At 44.3% G+C, this 18342-nt stretch overlaps 1 protein-coding gene across 21 annotated transcripts in view; it reads right to left on the bottom strand.

Annotated features, from left to right (window-relative positions):
- Window positions 1-18342, bottom strand: part of PCNT (pericentrin) — a 243875-nt gene that overhangs the window by 30504 nt on the left and 195029 nt on the right. For all 21 annotated transcript variants that reach the window (XM_065562243.1, XM_065562244.1, XM_065562253.1 and 18 more), the window contains 5 exons: window positions 15943-16137; window positions 15685-15858; window positions 14794-14989; window positions 13825-14047; window positions 12802-12952 (listed from right to left, as the gene is read on the bottom strand). In XM_065562243.1, the coding sequence (XP_065418315.1) occupies window positions 12802-12952; window positions 13825-14047; window positions 14794-14989; window positions 15685-15858; window positions 15943-16137 (939 nt within the window). The remainder of the gene's footprint in view (window positions 1-12801; window positions 12953-13824; window positions 14048-14793; window positions 14990-15684; window positions 15859-15942; window positions 16138-18342) is intronic.

Raw genomic sequence — 18342 nt, 5'->3', positions numbered from 1 at the left:
TTCGGGGCTCAGGCTGCAGCCTGAGCTCTTGGACCCTGGACCTCCCCACCTCGCAGGGTCCTAGAGTCCAGGAGTCTACACTGCTAACAAACAGCCCCGCAGCCCGAGCTCTGTAAGCCTGAGTGAGCTGACATGGGCCCACCCTGGGTTTTTAATTAGAAATACCCGCAGACTCCCACTTATTAGCATGAGGTTTCTGGGAAAAAACCTGGTAAATTAGTTCTCTGATAGATAGGAAACTCAAACTATTTTTGGTAAAAACCATCGATTAGGTCTAAGAGCCACCTTATCTTTATGTAAAACCATAAATGGCAAGTTAGCCCTCAGGGTGTGCAATTCTCTCACCCTTCTGTCTGACGTCATAGCAATAACGAAGACCACTTTAGTCGATAAATAAAGTAAACATTTTGCCAGGGGCTGAAAGGGCGACCTCAGGCACATGTAAAACCAGATTTAGATTCCAAGATGGGACTGGATCCCTTAAAGGAGATTAGATGTAAACCTTTATAAACCTTTTAACAGAATCATGTGCAAACAGCAATGTACTGTACCATTTACTAAAACACAAGAAGCTGAAATAGCTGCTAAGGGAACTTTTAAAGAAGAATTAGATGGCCCTTCAGATTTTAAGTATATTAAATATTCCAAAATACAGGGTGTGGAAGCTGAAATTGGAGAATCAGATTGTCCCTGCATCCAAGCAACAAATCCAGCCCTTTTTAAATAGTAACACCTTTAAAAGGAGACAGTTTTGTAATATTAAGCAATACATTCTGTACCAACAAGGAACGAGACTAATCAAAGTCTGATAGCTCAGTCTCTCAAGGTGAATACACTGTGGTTCTGGATGAAGCATGTTGTCTTGTTGCTGTGACAGATCTGCAGACAGAGGAAGACTCATGTAAATCCTGTCTGATAGGTGAAGCAGGTTTGTATGCCACCACTCTCTTGGCCAAGCTGGGGCAATCAATATCATTTCTGCCATGTCCTGACAAATCATCTTCACTGCTTCTTCAATTAATGCAAAGGGGGATGGGGGAAGCATATACAGAAGGCCCTATCCCTAGTGTAGAAAGAAGGCATCCAAGATGGACTGACTGCTCTTGAACAGGAGAAAGGACACTTTGTTGAACCTTGTAGCAGACAGGTCTACACTGACTGACCCAACACAAGAAGATATCTTGGGCTACTTGATCCTTTATGGACCACTTGTGAATCTGAGGACTGTCCCTGTTATGCTGGTAGCCTATTGCTCTCTCCTGCTAAATGTAGATCTCGAGAAGAATGCCCCAGTCCCATAATCTGACCACATATCAGTGGAAAAAATGCAGTCTCCTTTGTTGGTTCACATAATATGTAGTGGTTGTATTGTCCATCTCCACCTGAACAACTTTCCCCTTTATATGAGGGAGGAATCATCTTCTGATAGCCAAAGGAATGACTCTATATTCACACAGACAGATGTGCAAGCTCTTTTCTTGAAAAGCCCAGTGACCTCAGGTTGTAATCTGAGCTAAATGGGCTCCCCGTCCACTGTTGGATACATCTGACATTTTCGTAACTGATGGTGAAGGGGGATTGAGCAGTATGCTTCAGAACATTTGATCTATTTGTCCACCCCTCAGCATAAGAACATAAGAATGACCATATTGAGTCAGACCAATGGTTCATCTAGCCTAGTATCCTGTCTTCTATTTGCTACCCAAGATCCATAAACCTGGATATCCTGGACGCCCCATCATCTCAGGCATTGGCACCCTAACATCAGGCTTGTCTGGTTATGTAGACTCTCTCCTCAGACCCTACGCTACCAGCACTCCCAGCTATCTTTGAGACACCACTGACTTCCTGAGGAAACTACAATCCATCGGTGATCTTCCAGAAAACACCATCCTGGCCACTATGGACGTAGAAGCCCTCTACACCAATATTCCACACAAAGATGGACTACAAGCTATCAGGAACAGTATCCCTGATAATGTCACAGCTAATCTGGTGGCTGAACTTTGTGATTTTGTCCTCACCCACAACTATTTCACATTTGGGGACAATATATACCTTCAAGTCAGCGGCACTGCTATGGGTACCCGCATGGCCCCACAATATGCCAACATTTTTATGGCTGACTTAGAACAACGCTTCCTTAGCTCTCGTTCCCTAACGCCCCTACTCTACTTGCGCTACATTGATGACATCTTCATCATCTGGACCCATGGAAAAGAAGCCCTTGAGGAATTTCACCATGATTTCAATAATTTCCATCCCACCATCAACCTCAGCCTAGATCAATCCACACAAGCGGTCCATTTCCTGGACACTACTGTGCTAATAAGCGATGGTCACATAAATACCACCCTATACCGGAAACCTACTGACCGCTACACTTACCTACATGCCTCCAGCTTCCATCCAGGACACACCACACGATCCATTGTCTACAGCCAAGCTCTAAGATAAAACCGCATTTGCTCCAATCCCTCAGATAGAGACAAGCACCTACAAGATCTCTATCAAGCATTCTTAAAACTACAATACCCACCTGCCGAAGTGAAAAAACAGATTGACAGAGCCAGACGAGTACCCAGAAGTCACCTCCTACAAGACAGGCCCAACAAAGAAAATAACAGAACACCACTAGCTGTCACCTTCAGCCCCCAACTAAAACCTCTCCAGCGCATCATCAGAGATCTACAACCTATCCTGAAAGATGATCCTTTACTCTCACAGATCTTGGGAGACAGACCTGTCCTCGCTTACAGACCTAAAGCAAATACTCACCAGCAACCACACATCACTGAACAAAACCACTAACCCAGGAACCTATCCTTGTAACAAACCCCGATGCCAACTCTGTCCACATATCTATTCAAGTGACATCATCATAGGACCTAATCACATCAGCCATACCATCAGGGGCTCGTTCACCTGCACATCTACCAATGTGATATATGCCATCATGTGCCAGCAATGCCCCTCTGCCATGTACATTGGCCAAACCGGACAGTCTCTACGCAAAAGAATTAATGGACACAAATCTGACATCAGGAACCATAATACTCAAAAACCAGTGGGAGAACACTTTAACCTGTCTGGTCATTCAGTGACAGACCTGCGGGTGGCTATATTACAACAGAAAAACTTCAAAAACAGACTCCAACGAGAGACTGCTGAGCTGGAATTGATATGCAAACTAGACACAATCAACAAAGGATTGAATAAGGACTGGGAATGGCTGAGCCATTACAAACATTGAATCTATCTCCCCTTGTAAGTATTCTCACACTTCTTATCAACCTGTCTGTACTGGGCTAGCTTGATTATCACTTCAAAAGTTTTTTTTCTCTTACTTAATTGGCCTCTCAGAGTTGGTAAGACAACTCCCACCTGTTCATGCTCTCTGTATGTGTGTATATACATCTCCTCAATATATGTTCCATTCTATATGCATCCGAAGAAGTGGGCTGTAGTCCACGAAAGCTTATGCTCTAATAAATTTGTTAGTCTCTAAGGTGTCACAAGTACTCCTGTTCTTTTTGTCTTCCAACAGTGATCAGTGCCAGATACTTCAGAGAGAATGAACGGAACAGGGTAATTTATCGAGTGATCTATGCCCTATTCTCTCATCCCCTGTCAATGAGTTCCATAGTTGTTTTAAATCTCCTGCCTCTTAATTTCATTGGGTGACCCCTGATTCTTGTACTATGTGAAGGGATAAATAACACTTCCCTATTCACTTTCTCTACATCCTTCATGACTTTACAGACCTCTTATTATACCCCCCCTTAATCATCTCTTTTCTAAGCTGAACAGTCCCAGTCTTATTAATTTCTCCTTGTATGAAAATTGCTCCATACCCCTAATAATTTTTTTGTTTCTCTCTACTTTTTCCAATTCTAATATATCCTTGTTGAGGTGGGGTGACCAGAACTGCACACGATATTCTAGGTGTTGGCGTACCATGGGTTTATATAGTGACATTATGCTATTTTCTATTATCTATCCATTTCCTAATAGATCCTAACATTGTGTTGGCTATTTTGATTGCTGCTACACATTCAGTGGATGTTTCAGAGAACTATCCACGATGACTCCAAGATCTCTTTAAGTGGTAAGTAGATTTGGAATTATGTTTTCCAATGTGCATTGCTTTCAATTTATCAACATTGAATTTTCATCTGCCATTTTGTTGCCCAGACACCCAGCAAATCTAGACCGTCCCAAAGCAAACATTTGAAGACCATCCTGATTGGGTGTGCAGTCTCACATCGGGAGTGTTCAATTTGAAGTTCCCTACAGAGCTTGTCATTTCCTGATTTTTCATGCTCTAAGGCCACTGACGGTTGGATGTTGGGGTTTTGGATGAAGGAAGCACAACCTCTTGGGAAGTGTGGAAGTAGGAATTTACCTTGGGAAGAAAGGATTTTGGTGTCCGCAGCACTGTCTTGTCCTTGCGGAACATGCACTAAAGCTCTTGCATCGATAATGCTGCCCAGCTCTGATACTTGCCTTGCAGACATGACAAGTACTAAGAAACAGGTCTCAACGGATAAATAAAAGGTTGACACTGCAATCAGAGGCTCAGAGGGATAGCTTGTTAGACCCCTCAAAACTAGTTCCCATTTTGGGAACAGTGGCCTGACCAACAGTCTGATTAATTGGACTGTTCAAATGAATCTGGCTACCTGTGGATTGTCTGCCAGGGAGCCAGAGGACCCTGTGAATAGCATTTTACCCAGGGTACATCTGCACAACAACAACAACAACAAAATATTTTGGCCGTGAGTCTCAGAGCCCAGGCCAATTGACTCAGGCTCACTGCGCATGCTATGGGGCTAAAAATTGCAATGTAGAAATTCCTACTCGGGCTGGAATTCGGGCTCTAAAAGCCAACAAGGCAGGAGGGTCTCAGAACCCAGACTCCAACTCAAGTGGGAATGTCTACACTGCTATTTTTAGTCCCGTACTACAAACCCAACCCATAGTTGATCCAGGCTCTAAAACTTGTTGCTGTGGGGCTTTTTTTGTTTTTTGGGCTTTTTTGCAGTATAGATGTTGACACACCCTGGCACCCCCATATTCACCAGTGTTATATAATTAGGATCTGTTTTGTACAAAGTATGCCTTGTGAGGTGTCATTCTAAAAGTCTTGATCTGCTAGACAGTAATATCTCGTTGGATTGTATGTGTATCATTGTATGTGAAGTTATGAAGTTAGGCTATGTATGTGCTACAGAAACATGTTGATCCAGATTCAACAACTGGTGCCGATAGCGAATTATGGTTTTAGTGCAGATACTCTCGTAGATAGCAATGTCTTAATGACTATGCAAGACAGACTGAGACCTTCTAGTACCTCCCTTTCAATAGGCAGGCTGTTAGTTGAAACTGACACCATTTGGGGTTTGGATGAAGGAAAAGGACCTTGCAGGAGGATGTCCGGTCTCCATGGAAGCTGGAGCGCGGGGCTCCAATGTCAGCTCTATCTGGTCAGAGACCTTGGTTCTTGTCAGCCAATGAGGCGTTATCAGTATTACCATTGCCTGTTCTTGTTTTATTTTCAGGACCACCTTCCCCAGTAGTGGAAATGGTGGAAATTCATAAAGTATGCCCTGCAGCCAACTGTACGATAAAGCATCTATCCCCATGGATATGGGGTTTGCCTCACTTATGAAGTATTTCAGCCTCTTTTTGTTCATATGATTTACAAACAGGTCGGCTGAAAGGTGGCTGAACGTGTGAACGAGGTCAAAAAACCTCCTGATTCAGGCACCACTCAGAGTTGCTGACCTTGCACCTGTTGAGCCACTTTGCCTTTTGGTTCAGGTCACCTTTGATGTAGATTGCTCCGAAGGAAAGGAGAAACTGTTCCACTGAACTCTTCATTTCCATTGCTTCCACTTGTATTGCAGGATTACTTGCTCTCTCTTAGACTCTAGTTGTATTGTCTGATTGAACCATGATGTGTTTCTCCCTTAGGGTGGGCCGGAACCTTTGCAGAGCTCGTTTGACTTCTCTCAGCTCTAGGACGTTTATGCTGTGACCTTTTCCTCCTTGTTCCTGAGGCACTGGGCTGTTTGGATCAAGTGAGCTCCCCAGCCCTCCGCGCTGGCATTGGTTGGGAGGACTAAAGGCTCTGGAAAGCAGATGGGCATGCCTCTGCGGACATTGTTGTGGGTAGACCACCATTGTAAGAAGTTGAACACCTGTGTTCCAGGGAATGGTCCCACAACTTTAATATGAAGGCTTGAAGACTTTTGATGTGTGATTGAGCCTATGCAGTGATACCTATGCAAGACACCAGGAGTCCTACCAGTTGGAGACATAGTGGTATGGTAGGCCTTCTGCAGCCCTGGAGCAAAAAAATAAATTCCTGCATGGAACCAGAGAACTCTTCTTGGCACTGACGATTAAACTGTTTGCCTGGAGGAGATTCAACATCTGAGATGCCACCCAAACGTTGCTGACTGCAATGGCCCTCTGATCAGAATGTAGTCCAGGAACTGGTACAGATGATTTCTCGGCAAACTGAATCTCACTATTACCCACCACCATCTTTGTGAAAACCCTGGAGGTCAAAGACAGGCCAAACAAGAGTGTTTGGTACTCATAATGTTTCCTGCCATGGGTGAACCTCTGTAGTCTGTGGTAGCATGGTCTCATGGGGATATGGAGATATGCATCTGCTAGATCAACTGAAGTGAAGAAGCCCACCCAGGACAGAAATGACACCTTAGAGGCCAGGGTCTCCATATGAAACTTTTTTCAGAGTAGCAGCTGTGTTAGTCTGTATCCGCAAAAAGAACAGGAGTACTTGTGGCACCTTAGAGACTAACAAATTTATTTGAGCATAAGCTTTTGTGGGCTACAGCCCACTTCTTCGGATGCACAGAATGGAACATATAGTGAGGAGATATATATACATACAGAGAACATGAAAAGGTGGGAGTTGCCCAACCAACTCTAAGAGGCTAATTAATTAAGATGAACTGTTGTCAGCAGGAGAAAAAAAAACTTTTGTCATGATAATCAAGATAGCCCATTTAAGACAGTTTGACAAGAAGCTGTGAGGATACTTAACATGGGGGAAATAAATTCAATGTGTATAATGGCTCGGCCAGTCCCAGTCTCTATTTAAGCCTAAGTTGATAGTATCTAGTTTGCATATCAATTCAAGTTCAGCAGTTTCTCTTTGGAGTCTGTTTTTGAAGCTTTTCTGTTGCAAAATTGCCACCTTTAAATCTGTTACTGAATGGCCAGAGAGGTTGAAGTGTTCTCCTACTGGTTTTTGAATGTTATGATTCCTGATGTCAGATTTGTGTCCATTTATTCTTTGGCGAAGAGACTGCCTGGTTTGGCCAATGTACATGGCAGAGGGGCATTGCTGGCATATGATGGCATATATCACATTGGTAGATGTGCAGGTGAATGAGCCCCATGTCACAGCATGGATGTTTCTAGCAGATGAAAGAAGGTATAAAATGAGAAACAGTGACATCATCACTTGGCCTCTCCCCCAATCTCAACATCTGGAAGACTCTGAACTGGGGAAGAGTGGACCCAGGCTGGAAGGTAGTCCAGTCTGTGTACTGAGGAACTGTAACCTGCTTGTACCATCTGTTAGGGTGAGACACTGCTTCATTCAAATCTTGCTTAGTCTGTTTAAGTTAGAATTAGACTGCAAATTTATTTTTGTTTTTTAGGTAGAATCATAGAATATCAGGATTGGAAGGGACCTCAGGAGGTCAGCTAGTCCAATCCCCTGCTCAAAGCAGGACCAATCCCCAGACAGATTTTTTTCCCCCCAGATCCCTAAAGGGCCCCCTCAAGGATTGAACTCACAATGCTGGGTTTAGCAGGCCAATGCGCAAACCACTGAGCTATCCCTCCCCCCCCCCCCAAAATTATTTTTTTGTTTTGTTTTTGCATCCTTTGCAAATTCTTTCTTGGCCTGTCTTAGTACACTTAACTGCCAGTATGTGCACCTTCCTAGTAGCCTCACTAAGATTTGACTTCAAATTTTGAAGGTTGTCTTTTCCCCTGTACTGGCCTCCCTGACTCTTCTATTTAGCCAAGGTGGCATTCTTTTCTGATTTGAATCATAGCATAGAATCATGGAATATAATTAAAGGAAGACACACCACTTTCCTAGGACTGTCAAGTGGCCAGTATGGGGCTTAAATCCACAACCTTGGCATTATTAGCACCACGCTCTAACCAGCTGAGCTAGCCAGCCCAACTTTGATCTCTCTGCCTCTACTTATAATCACTTAAAATCTCTCTTTCTGTAGTTGATAAATTTGTTTTATATTTTACCTAAAAACATTGTGGTTTGGGGTTGAAGTGCTTGTGAAATCTCAGCTCAGGTTACAAGGAGTAGTGTATGTCCATTCCACACTGAGGGAGTGGCCAACTTATTCATGAGTTTACACTGTCCAAGGGAACCATGAGCAGTGTAAGACAGTGCATCTCTGGGGTGCAAGGCTGAAAAGCTTGGGGGGAAGTGGCTGGAGCCTCTATTGCTGGTTCCTGAGTGGCTGGGAGATCATTCCTGTAACTCAGCTGGGTGTGTCCCTGCCTGTGGATGACTGTGTGAGCGCAGGGCCTGCCAGAGCTTTGTAGCTTGACATGAGCATCATAGTGTGAGGGACAACCCAGGTGGTGGGTTTGGAGGGCTCAGCAGCCCCACAGTTCAGGTTGCACCCCGGGGACCCCGTCACAAACGCTCTCTATCACTCCCATATCCAGAAGTGTCATTGTGGATCAGGTTGTGTTTTATGGAGTCATTGGAGCTGGGTGAAGAACAGATGAGGTAGAGCCTGCAGCTCCAAGGAGTATCTGTGGCTGACTATTTCCCTAGGAAATGGAAACTCCTGTCCCGTAGCTTCAGGTGTGGGCAGAGGCCTATGCAATCTTTGTCAAAGTGCATTTTGTGCGGCTGAGGTCACTGAACTTTCACCACAGACCACAATTCCACTGTTGTCCCTTGGGAAATCTGTTATCCCTTTGCTAGTACCTCTGTGAGGATGAGGAGCATCTCTGTCAAAAAACAGTCTAATATTCTCTCCTCAGGGACCTTACTGGGGAGGAGACAGACTGACTGTTTGGATTTTGCTGCATTGTCAGCCAGAACCTTATTCAGCTTTTCTCCACAAAGGAGGGAGCCTGTAAACTTGGCGTAGCACCTGCTTAGCATAGGGGGAGAAGTCAGATGAGGCAGAGGAGTCAGAGGAGATCTCCTAGATTTTGTGTGCTTTTTCCTTCCCTGTTTAGCCCTTTAGATTTAACTTTTTTAGTGTGCTCTGGGAGCACGGAAGTTCTGCTGTGGCATTGGTGTGGTCTCTTGCAGTTAGCTTTCCTTAGGACCTGGAGCCCATTCAAGAGGTCTATCTCAGAATCCTCACTCACTTATAATTAGCTTATAATTAGGAGGACTTAGTAAATATGGCAGGCGACCAGCTTGGCTTAACAATGAAATCCTTGCTGATCTTAAACAGAAAAAAGAAGCTTACAAGAAGTGGAAGATTGGACAAATGACCAAGGAGGACTATAAAAATATTGCTCAGGCATGCATCAGGAAGGCCAAATCACACTTGGAGTTGCAGATAGCAAGAGTAATAAGAAGGGTTTCTTCAGGTATGTTAGCAACAAGAAGAAAGTCAAGGAAAGTGTAGGCCCCTTACTGAATGAGGGAGGCAACCTAGTGACAGAGGATGTGGAAGAAGCTAAAGTATTCAATGCTTTTTTTGCCTCCGTCTTCACAAACAAGGTCAGCTCCCAGACTGCTGCACTGGGCAGCACAGTATGGGGAGGAGGTGACCAGCCCTCTGTGGAGAAAAAAGTGGTTCAGGACTATTTAGAAAAACTGGACGAGCACAAGTCCATGGGGCCGGATGCACTGCATCCGAGGCTGCTAAAGGAGTTGGCGGATGTGATTGCAGAGCCATTGGCCATTATCTTTGAAAACTCATGGCGATCCGGGGAGGTCCTGGATGACTGGAAAAAGGCTAATGTAGTGCCCATCTTTAAAAAAGGGAAGGACGAGGATCCGGGGAACTACAGGCCAGTCAGCCTCACCTCAGTCCCTGGAAAAAATCAGGGAGCAGGTCCTCAAGGAATCAATTCTGAAGCACTTCGAGGAGAGGAAAGTGATCAGGAACAGTCAGCATGGATTCACCAAGGGCAAGTCATGCCTGACTACCCTAATTGCCTTCTACGAAGAGATAACTGGGTCTGTGGATGAGGGGAAAGCAGTGGATGTGTTATTCCTGGACTTTAGCAAACCTTTTGATACAGTCTTCCACAGTATTCTTGCCGGCAAGTTAAAGAAGTATGGACTGGATGAATGCACTATAAGGTGGTGTGACAAAGTTCCTTCTCTATCTTGGTGGGTCCTGCGCTTATTGGCGGATTTTCTTGCCTCAGAGATTCACCATGTGGGTTGGGGGACAGCCCAGAGACCTTCCCCTCTGGTAGAACCCACAGTCCAGGTCAATTGGGAGGTTTGGGGGGGGAACCCGGTCCCACCCTCTGCTCCGGGTTCCAGCCCAGGGCCCTGTGGACTGCAGCTGTCTAGAGTGCCTCCTGGAACAGCTGCACAACAGCTACAATTCCCTGGGCTACTTCCCCATGGCCTCTTCCCAACACCTTCCTTATCCTCACCATAGGACCTTCTTCTTGGTGTCTGTTAATCCTTATACTCCTCAGTCCTCCAGCAGCACACCCTCTCACTCCCAGCTCCTTACACCCATACCACAAGCTGAAGTGAGCTCCTTTTTAAACCCAGGTGCCCTGATTAGCCTGCCTTAATTGATTCTAGCAGCTTCTTGATTGGCTGCAGGTGTTCTAATCAGCCTGTCTGCCTTAATTATTTCCAGAAAGTTCCTGATTGTTCTGGAACCTTCCCTGTTACCTTACCCAGGGAAAAGAGACCTACTTAATCTGGGGCTAATATATCTGCCTTCTATCACTGTCCTGTAGCCATCTGGCCTGACCCTGTCACAGTGGATAGAAAGCTGGCTAGACCATCGGGCTCAACGGGTACTGATCAATGGCTCCATGTCTAGTTGGCAGCCGGTTTCAAGCGGAGTGCCCCAAGGGTCGGTCCTGGGGCCGTTTTTTTTTTTATCTTCATTAATGATCTGGAGGATGGCGTAGACTGCACTCTCAGCAAGTTTGCAGATGACACTAAGCTGGGAGGACTGGTAGATACGCTGGAGGGTAGGGATAGGATACAGAGGGACCTAGACAAATTAGAGGATTGAGCCAAAAGAAACCTGATGAGGTTCAACAGGGACAAGTGCAGAGTCCAGCACTTAGGACAGAAGAATCCCATTCACTGTTACAGAGTAGGGACCGAATGGCTAGGAAGCAGTTCTGCAGAAAAGGACCTAGGGGTTACAGTGGACGAGAAGCTGGATATGAATCGACAGTGTGTCCTTGTTGCCAAGAAGGCTAACGGCATTTTGAGCTGTATAAGTAGGGGCACTACCAGCAGATCAAGGGACGTGATCATTCCTCTCTATTCGACATTGGTGAGGCCTCATCTGGAGTATTGTGTCCAGTTTTGGGCCCCACACTACAAGAAGGATGTGGAAAAATTGGAAAGAGTCCAGCGGAGGGCAACAAAAATGATTAGGGGGCTGGAGCACATGACTTACAAGGAGAGGCTGAGGGAACTGGGATTGTTTAGTCTGCAGAAGAGAAGAATGAGGGGGGATTTGATAGCTGCTTTCAACTATCTGAAAGGGGGTTCCAAAGAGGATGGATCTAGACTGTTCTCAGTGGTACCAGATGACAGAACAAGGAGTAATAGTCTCAAGTTGCAGTGGGGGAGGTTTAGGTTGGATATTAGGAAAAACTTTTTCACTAGGAGGGTGGTGAAACACTGGAATGGGTTGCCTAGGGAGGTGGTGGAATCTCCATCCTTAGAGGTTTTTAAGGTCAGGCTTGACAAAGCCCTGGCTGGGATGATTTAGTTGGGAATTGGTCCTGCTTTGAGCAGGGGGTTGGACTAGATGACCTCCTGAGGTCCCTTCCAACCCGGATATTCTATGATTCTATGTGATGAGGCTATGAAAATAGTTTTGGTTAGTTGGTTGGTTTTGTTTTGTTTTGTTCAACAAGCTCTTCAACAAGTTTCCAGGCAGAGGTAGCAAGTGACAGCCTGGCTGAATTTTTCTCCATCTATTCAGACAAATAATCATTGTACATGGACTGATTCATAACTTGATATAATAAAAATTACTGATTATTTTAAATTTAACTCAGAAAAAAGAGAACAGAAACAAAAAGCAGTTCAGTTGACCTGTGTAATATGTATTCTATTGGAAACTTTCCAATTACTTGATTCTCAGCCAACATCTGACAGTGCTTTCTACTCATAATCCTAAATGATCATGCAGTATGTGTCTACAGTACACCGCATGCTTGTTAAGGAACATTGGAAGCAGTTACAAATTGTGAAATGAAACTTTATGGCGGGATCAAGTGGAAGTAGAAAACTATCTTAAATACAAGTCTCTCTTAAAACAACAAAAAAGGCACAAGAAGTTGCTTGTTTTTTGTAAAAGAAGGAACATGGATGTGGGTGCAATTAAAAATGACATTTTAAAACTTTCATTTCTGAGCAAGTCCTCCAGAATCACTGGGATTGAACAAACAAGAGAAGAAAGGGGTTATCAGAGATTAAAAATAGGAAAAAAATTCTGTGTAGGGAAAGAAGTGCAACAGACATTTTGTTAATGCAAGTCAGTCTACTTAGGAGATTAGCTCTGAGGATCTCATTAACATGCAGAATGTTACCTCTAATGCTTTTGTCTTTTCATCCTCTCTTAGCTTATGCTGAAGGTGTTGTTCTTCAAACATATTTCGTAACTCTTTTTCTTTCGAATGTTCATTCTGTAGGTCTTGGAGTGCAACTCTCAGATCTTTTTCTTTATTTTCCAGTTCAGAACTGCAACATTCAGCAAAGTTACAAATAACACTTTTAGCTCAGTTCAGAATGGAAAACTTTTTAAATATTATTGTTTTGGAAAGAAATCTTTTCTTCAGTCTTTTTAACCTTTCTTTCCATTGAAGCAGGAGCAATTAAGTCACTTTGCGACTCCACTCACAACACAAGTGGGATACATTTTATAATTTTGTTAGTTGGCTTACGGTCTCTTCTATCTTTTTAATTTTTGCTCTTTAGCTGTGCCTTTAAAGTTAACCCCCTTCCTATTTTAACTTCTGAAAAGGGAGCAGTCAGCTATCCTCAGCATAACTAGAAATTATAGCAGCTGTTGATAAATAGGATAAGCTATCTTTCCTTGTGGCAGAGGAACCCCGGTGCTATATGGGAGGAAAAAATCCACTAGTGTGCACTAGGACTACAGGGGAGAGAGAAAACAGGCCCAAGCCATGATGACCAGGCCACCAACTTTGCCAAGGGAAGTTGCCTGGCTCTAACAGACAGACTAGGGTCATTGGGGAAGGAATGGATAAGAGCTGGAAGTAGTAGGCCAGCAAGGTCAGGGGTTAGAAGGAATTCTAGTCTCACCAAGATACACATTGTATGGGCAGAGACATTGTATCATCAGCTGCAACTCCCAAACTTGTCAGTAAAATTTTCAAGTTTGCACCACTGAGCAAAAATCAACAACAAATTAGCAGCCAGTAAACATTCAAAGTAAATTATTTCATTAAACTCTACTTCTGTACAGATTGGCAGAAGTTACCGTTTCTTCATTCCCCTTGCATGTCAGAGGATTCCAATCCATTTCTGGATTTAACCAACACAAGTTCACTACAGATTGTTAATGTAGCTCTCAAAAAAGTACTTCTTACCGAAGCTGGTTTATTTCCCTCTGAAGCTTTTGCAGGGATTTTTGTAGACTTTCATTCTCTTCTTTGCTTTCATAAAGCTCTGATTTCAAGTCCGATACTGCAGATTGCTCCTGCTTCAGGAGTTCATGCATCTCAGTGGCCCTCTCCTGTTCCTCACTTAGAGAGTTCTGCAAGTCACTAGCTATGGTTTTTTCCTGCTGAAGTTTATATTCTAATAATTCAGCTGGGAAAACAAACAAAGTCCATTTGTATTATAATATATTTAACAACTCTGTTCCCAATTATATGGGTTTAAAAGTACAGACAAATATGTGGACCATGGCTATACTGTTCTTCCTGATCCTGTGCTAATAAATAACTCAACTTTTCAAACATAGTTTAAATAAAAAACATGGAAAGGATTATACAACTTCTGTTCTACTGTTAGTCTCTCACTCACCTTTCCCATTCGTTTTGGCTTTGATTGGTTCATCAGAGAACTGGCTCCTCTCTGGCTTTTAACTATTTTGATAAAACAATAATTGCAAGCAGCCACTTATCTACTGCTTTTATAACCCACTTATTAACATTTCCATTTTCCAATATACACAGATAGACACACCAATATGGAGATTTTTCTGAAAACCCCTAGTTGTTGCTCTCTACTCTTAAGTTTTCTACCTTCATACATTCCTTGACATCGAAGTCGCCCCCAACTTCATCTTTGCCTAAGATAAACCAAAGATAGTTCACCTCTATTTTAAACTTTTCAAATACAGCCTTTTCTGAACCACTGCTATTTGGACAATCTGCACTCCCATCCCCACAAGAAACCCTAATGAGTTCACAAAATGGTATCTGATGGCAGAATTCATTTCTCATCATTTTTACTGCACTTTCCCCCCTCTCCCCTCCTTTTTTTTTTTTTTTTTTTTTTTTTGGTGTGAGTGAGAGTGGAAGAGCAGATGGAAAGTGTTTCCTAGGTGCTACCTTTCCTCCGAAGTTGGTGTTCTTGTTTACTCCCACGATCCTCTGCATTCGTAAGAGTTTCTTGTAGCTGCTGCAGCTTCTCCTGGTTTTGAAGATGTGTTATTCGTAGCTGAGCTCGAAGGTCCTGTATTTCGGAAAGTAAGCTGTTCCTATCAGAAGACAGAAGGTGCTCTAAAACTATCTGCTGCTGTTCTTCCTGAAAATAGACCAAGCCCATTGCAGACATTAGGGGGATGGAATGGGGAAACAAAAAGACAGTAACTTGTAAGTAATATTAAATTCCCAAGCAATTCTTCCCACAACATAAATCCGAGATTCCCACAGGTCATGCTCCCCTATATAGTAGGTCAAATTTTATTGAAACAATGAAGAAAAGTAATTTAAGATGATCAAACTCATACCCCATTTTATTAACTCTCAAATATTTAATTAAATAAAAGAATGCACTTTATTGGTTTCCCTAATAGGGTGATAGTTATTGCAAACTCTCTGGCCTGATGCTAACCTATAAGCGTGAAGTTATCCAAAATCACATCAGGACTAATTCAGCTATGAATTTTGCCAAGGGAACATTTGTGTAGCTAGGAGTAAATGTCTGCTTTCATGTGAAGCACCTCCTTCCCACAATCACAATCTCCTAAAGACTAACTGATAAACACTACAGTCAGTAGATCTCGATGAAACGTAGAGAAAAATGGGAGCCAAAACAAAGCCTGTATAAAAACCCATTGCTCTTAACTTGTTTAGATTGCAGTACTAGATTTCAGAACATAAGAGATGAAACTGAAAAACGAAGGGAGCATTCGTGCATTATGCCCACAAACATGGCCTCCAAACCCAGGGAAAGAAAGTGGCTGATCTGTAAGTGTTAATACTCCAAGGCGGTCTTACTTGTCGTTTCACAATATGCTCCAGTTTTTCCACTAATGAACCTTCATCCCCAGAACCAGGATTGCAAAGGTGTGACTGCAAGTCAACTTGAAACATGTTCCGCTCCTTCTCTAGCACACTCTGAACTGCCTGGAGAAGTTCTCCTCGCCAGTCAAAACAAGTATCTGAAGATTCCTACAGGAATAGAGTAAATGTATTAGCATCTATACAAAAAAACAGGTATTTTAAGGGAGGTACAACAGACTTTATCCTGGATACCTTGTCTCCTCTATCTTCCACTTTGCTAAGGTAATCCTTCAATGACTGTATTGCATCCAGCAAGGTTAGTCCTTCTTTTCGCCATCCTTCGGCTGCAGCAGACTGCTGAATGCTTTTTTGATCACTAAGAGGAAAGGGATGTTCTGACAAAGCCAGTATTCTGCGGCTGTCCTCGTACACCATCTTCAGCACAGACTGAAAAGGAACAAAACATTTTGTATAAACTGATGTTATAGTACCAACAGAATCTAAAATGCTAAAAGATCCAGAAAACATTTTGGAATTCATGTTTCTGCAAATTAAGTTTAAACATAAAAACATGATCTTATATTCAGAGTATTTTCTAGCAGAAGGAGCTGTCTGCACTATTAACTTTAAACAAATACACAGAGATGAAACAGAAAAAAATATAATATAGATTGTAAGTTAAGAAGAGGAGGTTACTCACCTGTAACTGGAGTTTTTTTTGAGATATGTGGTCCCTATGTATATTCCACACATGGGTGCACATGACCACCATACACCAATGCCCATTAACCAGCATGTGCGTGGTGTCCCCTCGTGCTCCCAGCCAAGGGTATTATAGATAGTGTGGGTCGACGACTCTCCAATCTCTCTCTTACTGTCCTAGAATGTAGTCCGAAGCAGAGAGGATGGAGGGCGGGTAGTGAAATATGGATAGGGATACGGCTAGGGACACACATTTCGAAGAAAAGACGGTTACTCACCGTTGTAACTGTTGTTCTTCGAGATGTGTTGCTCATATCCATTCCATTGGGTGTGTGCGCGCCGCGTGCACGATCGTCGGAAGATTTTTACCCTAGCAACACCGGCGGGTCGGCTGTGGAGCCCCCTAGAGTGGCGCCTTCATGGCGCTGAATATATACCCCAGCCGACCCGGCGCCCCCTCAGTTCCTTCTTGCCGGCTACTCCGACAGTGGGGACGGAGGGCGGGTTTGGAATGGATATGAGCAACACATCTCGAAGAACAACAGTTACAACGGTGAGTAACCGTCTTTTCTTCTTCGAGTGCTTGCTCATATCCATTCCATTAGGTGACTCCCAAGCCCAACTTAGGTGGTGGGGTCGGAGTGAGACATTGCTGTGTGCAAAACTGCTGATCCGAAGGCAGCATCGTCCCTGGACTGCTGCACTAGTGCATAGTGAGCCGTAAACGTGTGGACTGACGACCAAACCGCAGCTCTACAAATGTCCTGGATCGGAACTTGCGCCAGGAAAGCCGTCGAGGAAGCTTGGGCCCTCGTGGAGTGAGCGGTGAGGTGTGGTACTGAGACACCTGCCAGGTCGTAGCAAGTCCGGATGCAAGACGTAATCCAGGAGGATAGGCGTTGTGAGGAGACCGGTGATCCTTTCATTCGGTCGGCCACTGCAACGAAGAGTTGCGTCGTCTTTCTAAAGTGCTTTGTGCGGTCAATATAGAAGGCCAGGGCCCTTCGCACGTCCAGGGAATGCAAACGTTGATCCTGGCGAGTAGCATGTGGTTTAGGGTGAAAAACCGGGAGAAATATATCCTGGTTGATATGAAATGGAGAAACCACTTTAGGGAGAAAGGCAGGATGTGGACGAAGCTGCACTTTATCCTTGTGGAAAACTGTGTAAGGGGGCTCGGATGTAAGCGCCCTGAGTTCAGAAACGCGCCTTGCTGAGGTGATGGCTACGAGGAAGGCTGTCTTCCAGGACAGGTACAGAAGTGAACAGGTGGCCAGTGGCTCGAATGGAGGACCTGTGAGCTTGGAGAGAACCAGGTTGAGGTCCCACGTCGGAACGGGCTGACGTTGTTGTGGGTACATCCGGTCTAAGCCCTTGAGGAATCTAACGACCATCGGGTTAGAGAATACCGAGGACGCGAGTTCCCCTGGATGGAAGGCCGATATAGCGGCCAGGTGAACTCTAATTGAAGATATCGCCAACCCTTGCTGTTTTAGGGAGAGGAGATATTCCAAAATAAGAGGAATAGGTGCGTGCAATGGGGACGTGGCTCGTTGTTCGCACCAACAGGAGAACCGCTTCCACTTGGCCAAGTATGTGGTCCGTGTTGAAGGCTTCCTACTGCTCAGCAGAATCTGTTGGACAGAGTGTGAACACTGTTTCTCTGCCTGGGTGAACCATGGAGCAGCCACGCCGTGAGGTGGAGTGATTGCAGGTCGGGGTGACGCAGCCGGCCGTGGTTCTGCGTGAGGAGATCCGGATACAACGGAAGCGGGATCGGTGTCTGAACCGAGAGTTCCAGCAGCGTGGTGTACCAATGTTGTCTCGGCCACGCTGGAGCGACCAGAATTACCTGTGCCTGGTCTCTGCGCAATTTGAGCAGTACCTTGTGGACCAGAGGAAACGGAGGGAAGGCATAAAACAGGTGGTCTTTCCAGGGAAGGAGAAACG

This window comes from Chrysemys picta, chromosome 11, assembly GCF_011386835.1.
Source record: "Chrysemys picta bellii isolate R12L10 chromosome 11, ASM1138683v2, whole genome shotgun sequence".
Classification (NCBI taxonomy): domain Eukaryota; kingdom Metazoa; phylum Chordata; order Testudines; family Emydidae; genus Chrysemys; species Chrysemys picta.
This window is presented reverse-complemented; position numbering and strand designations above follow the sequence as displayed.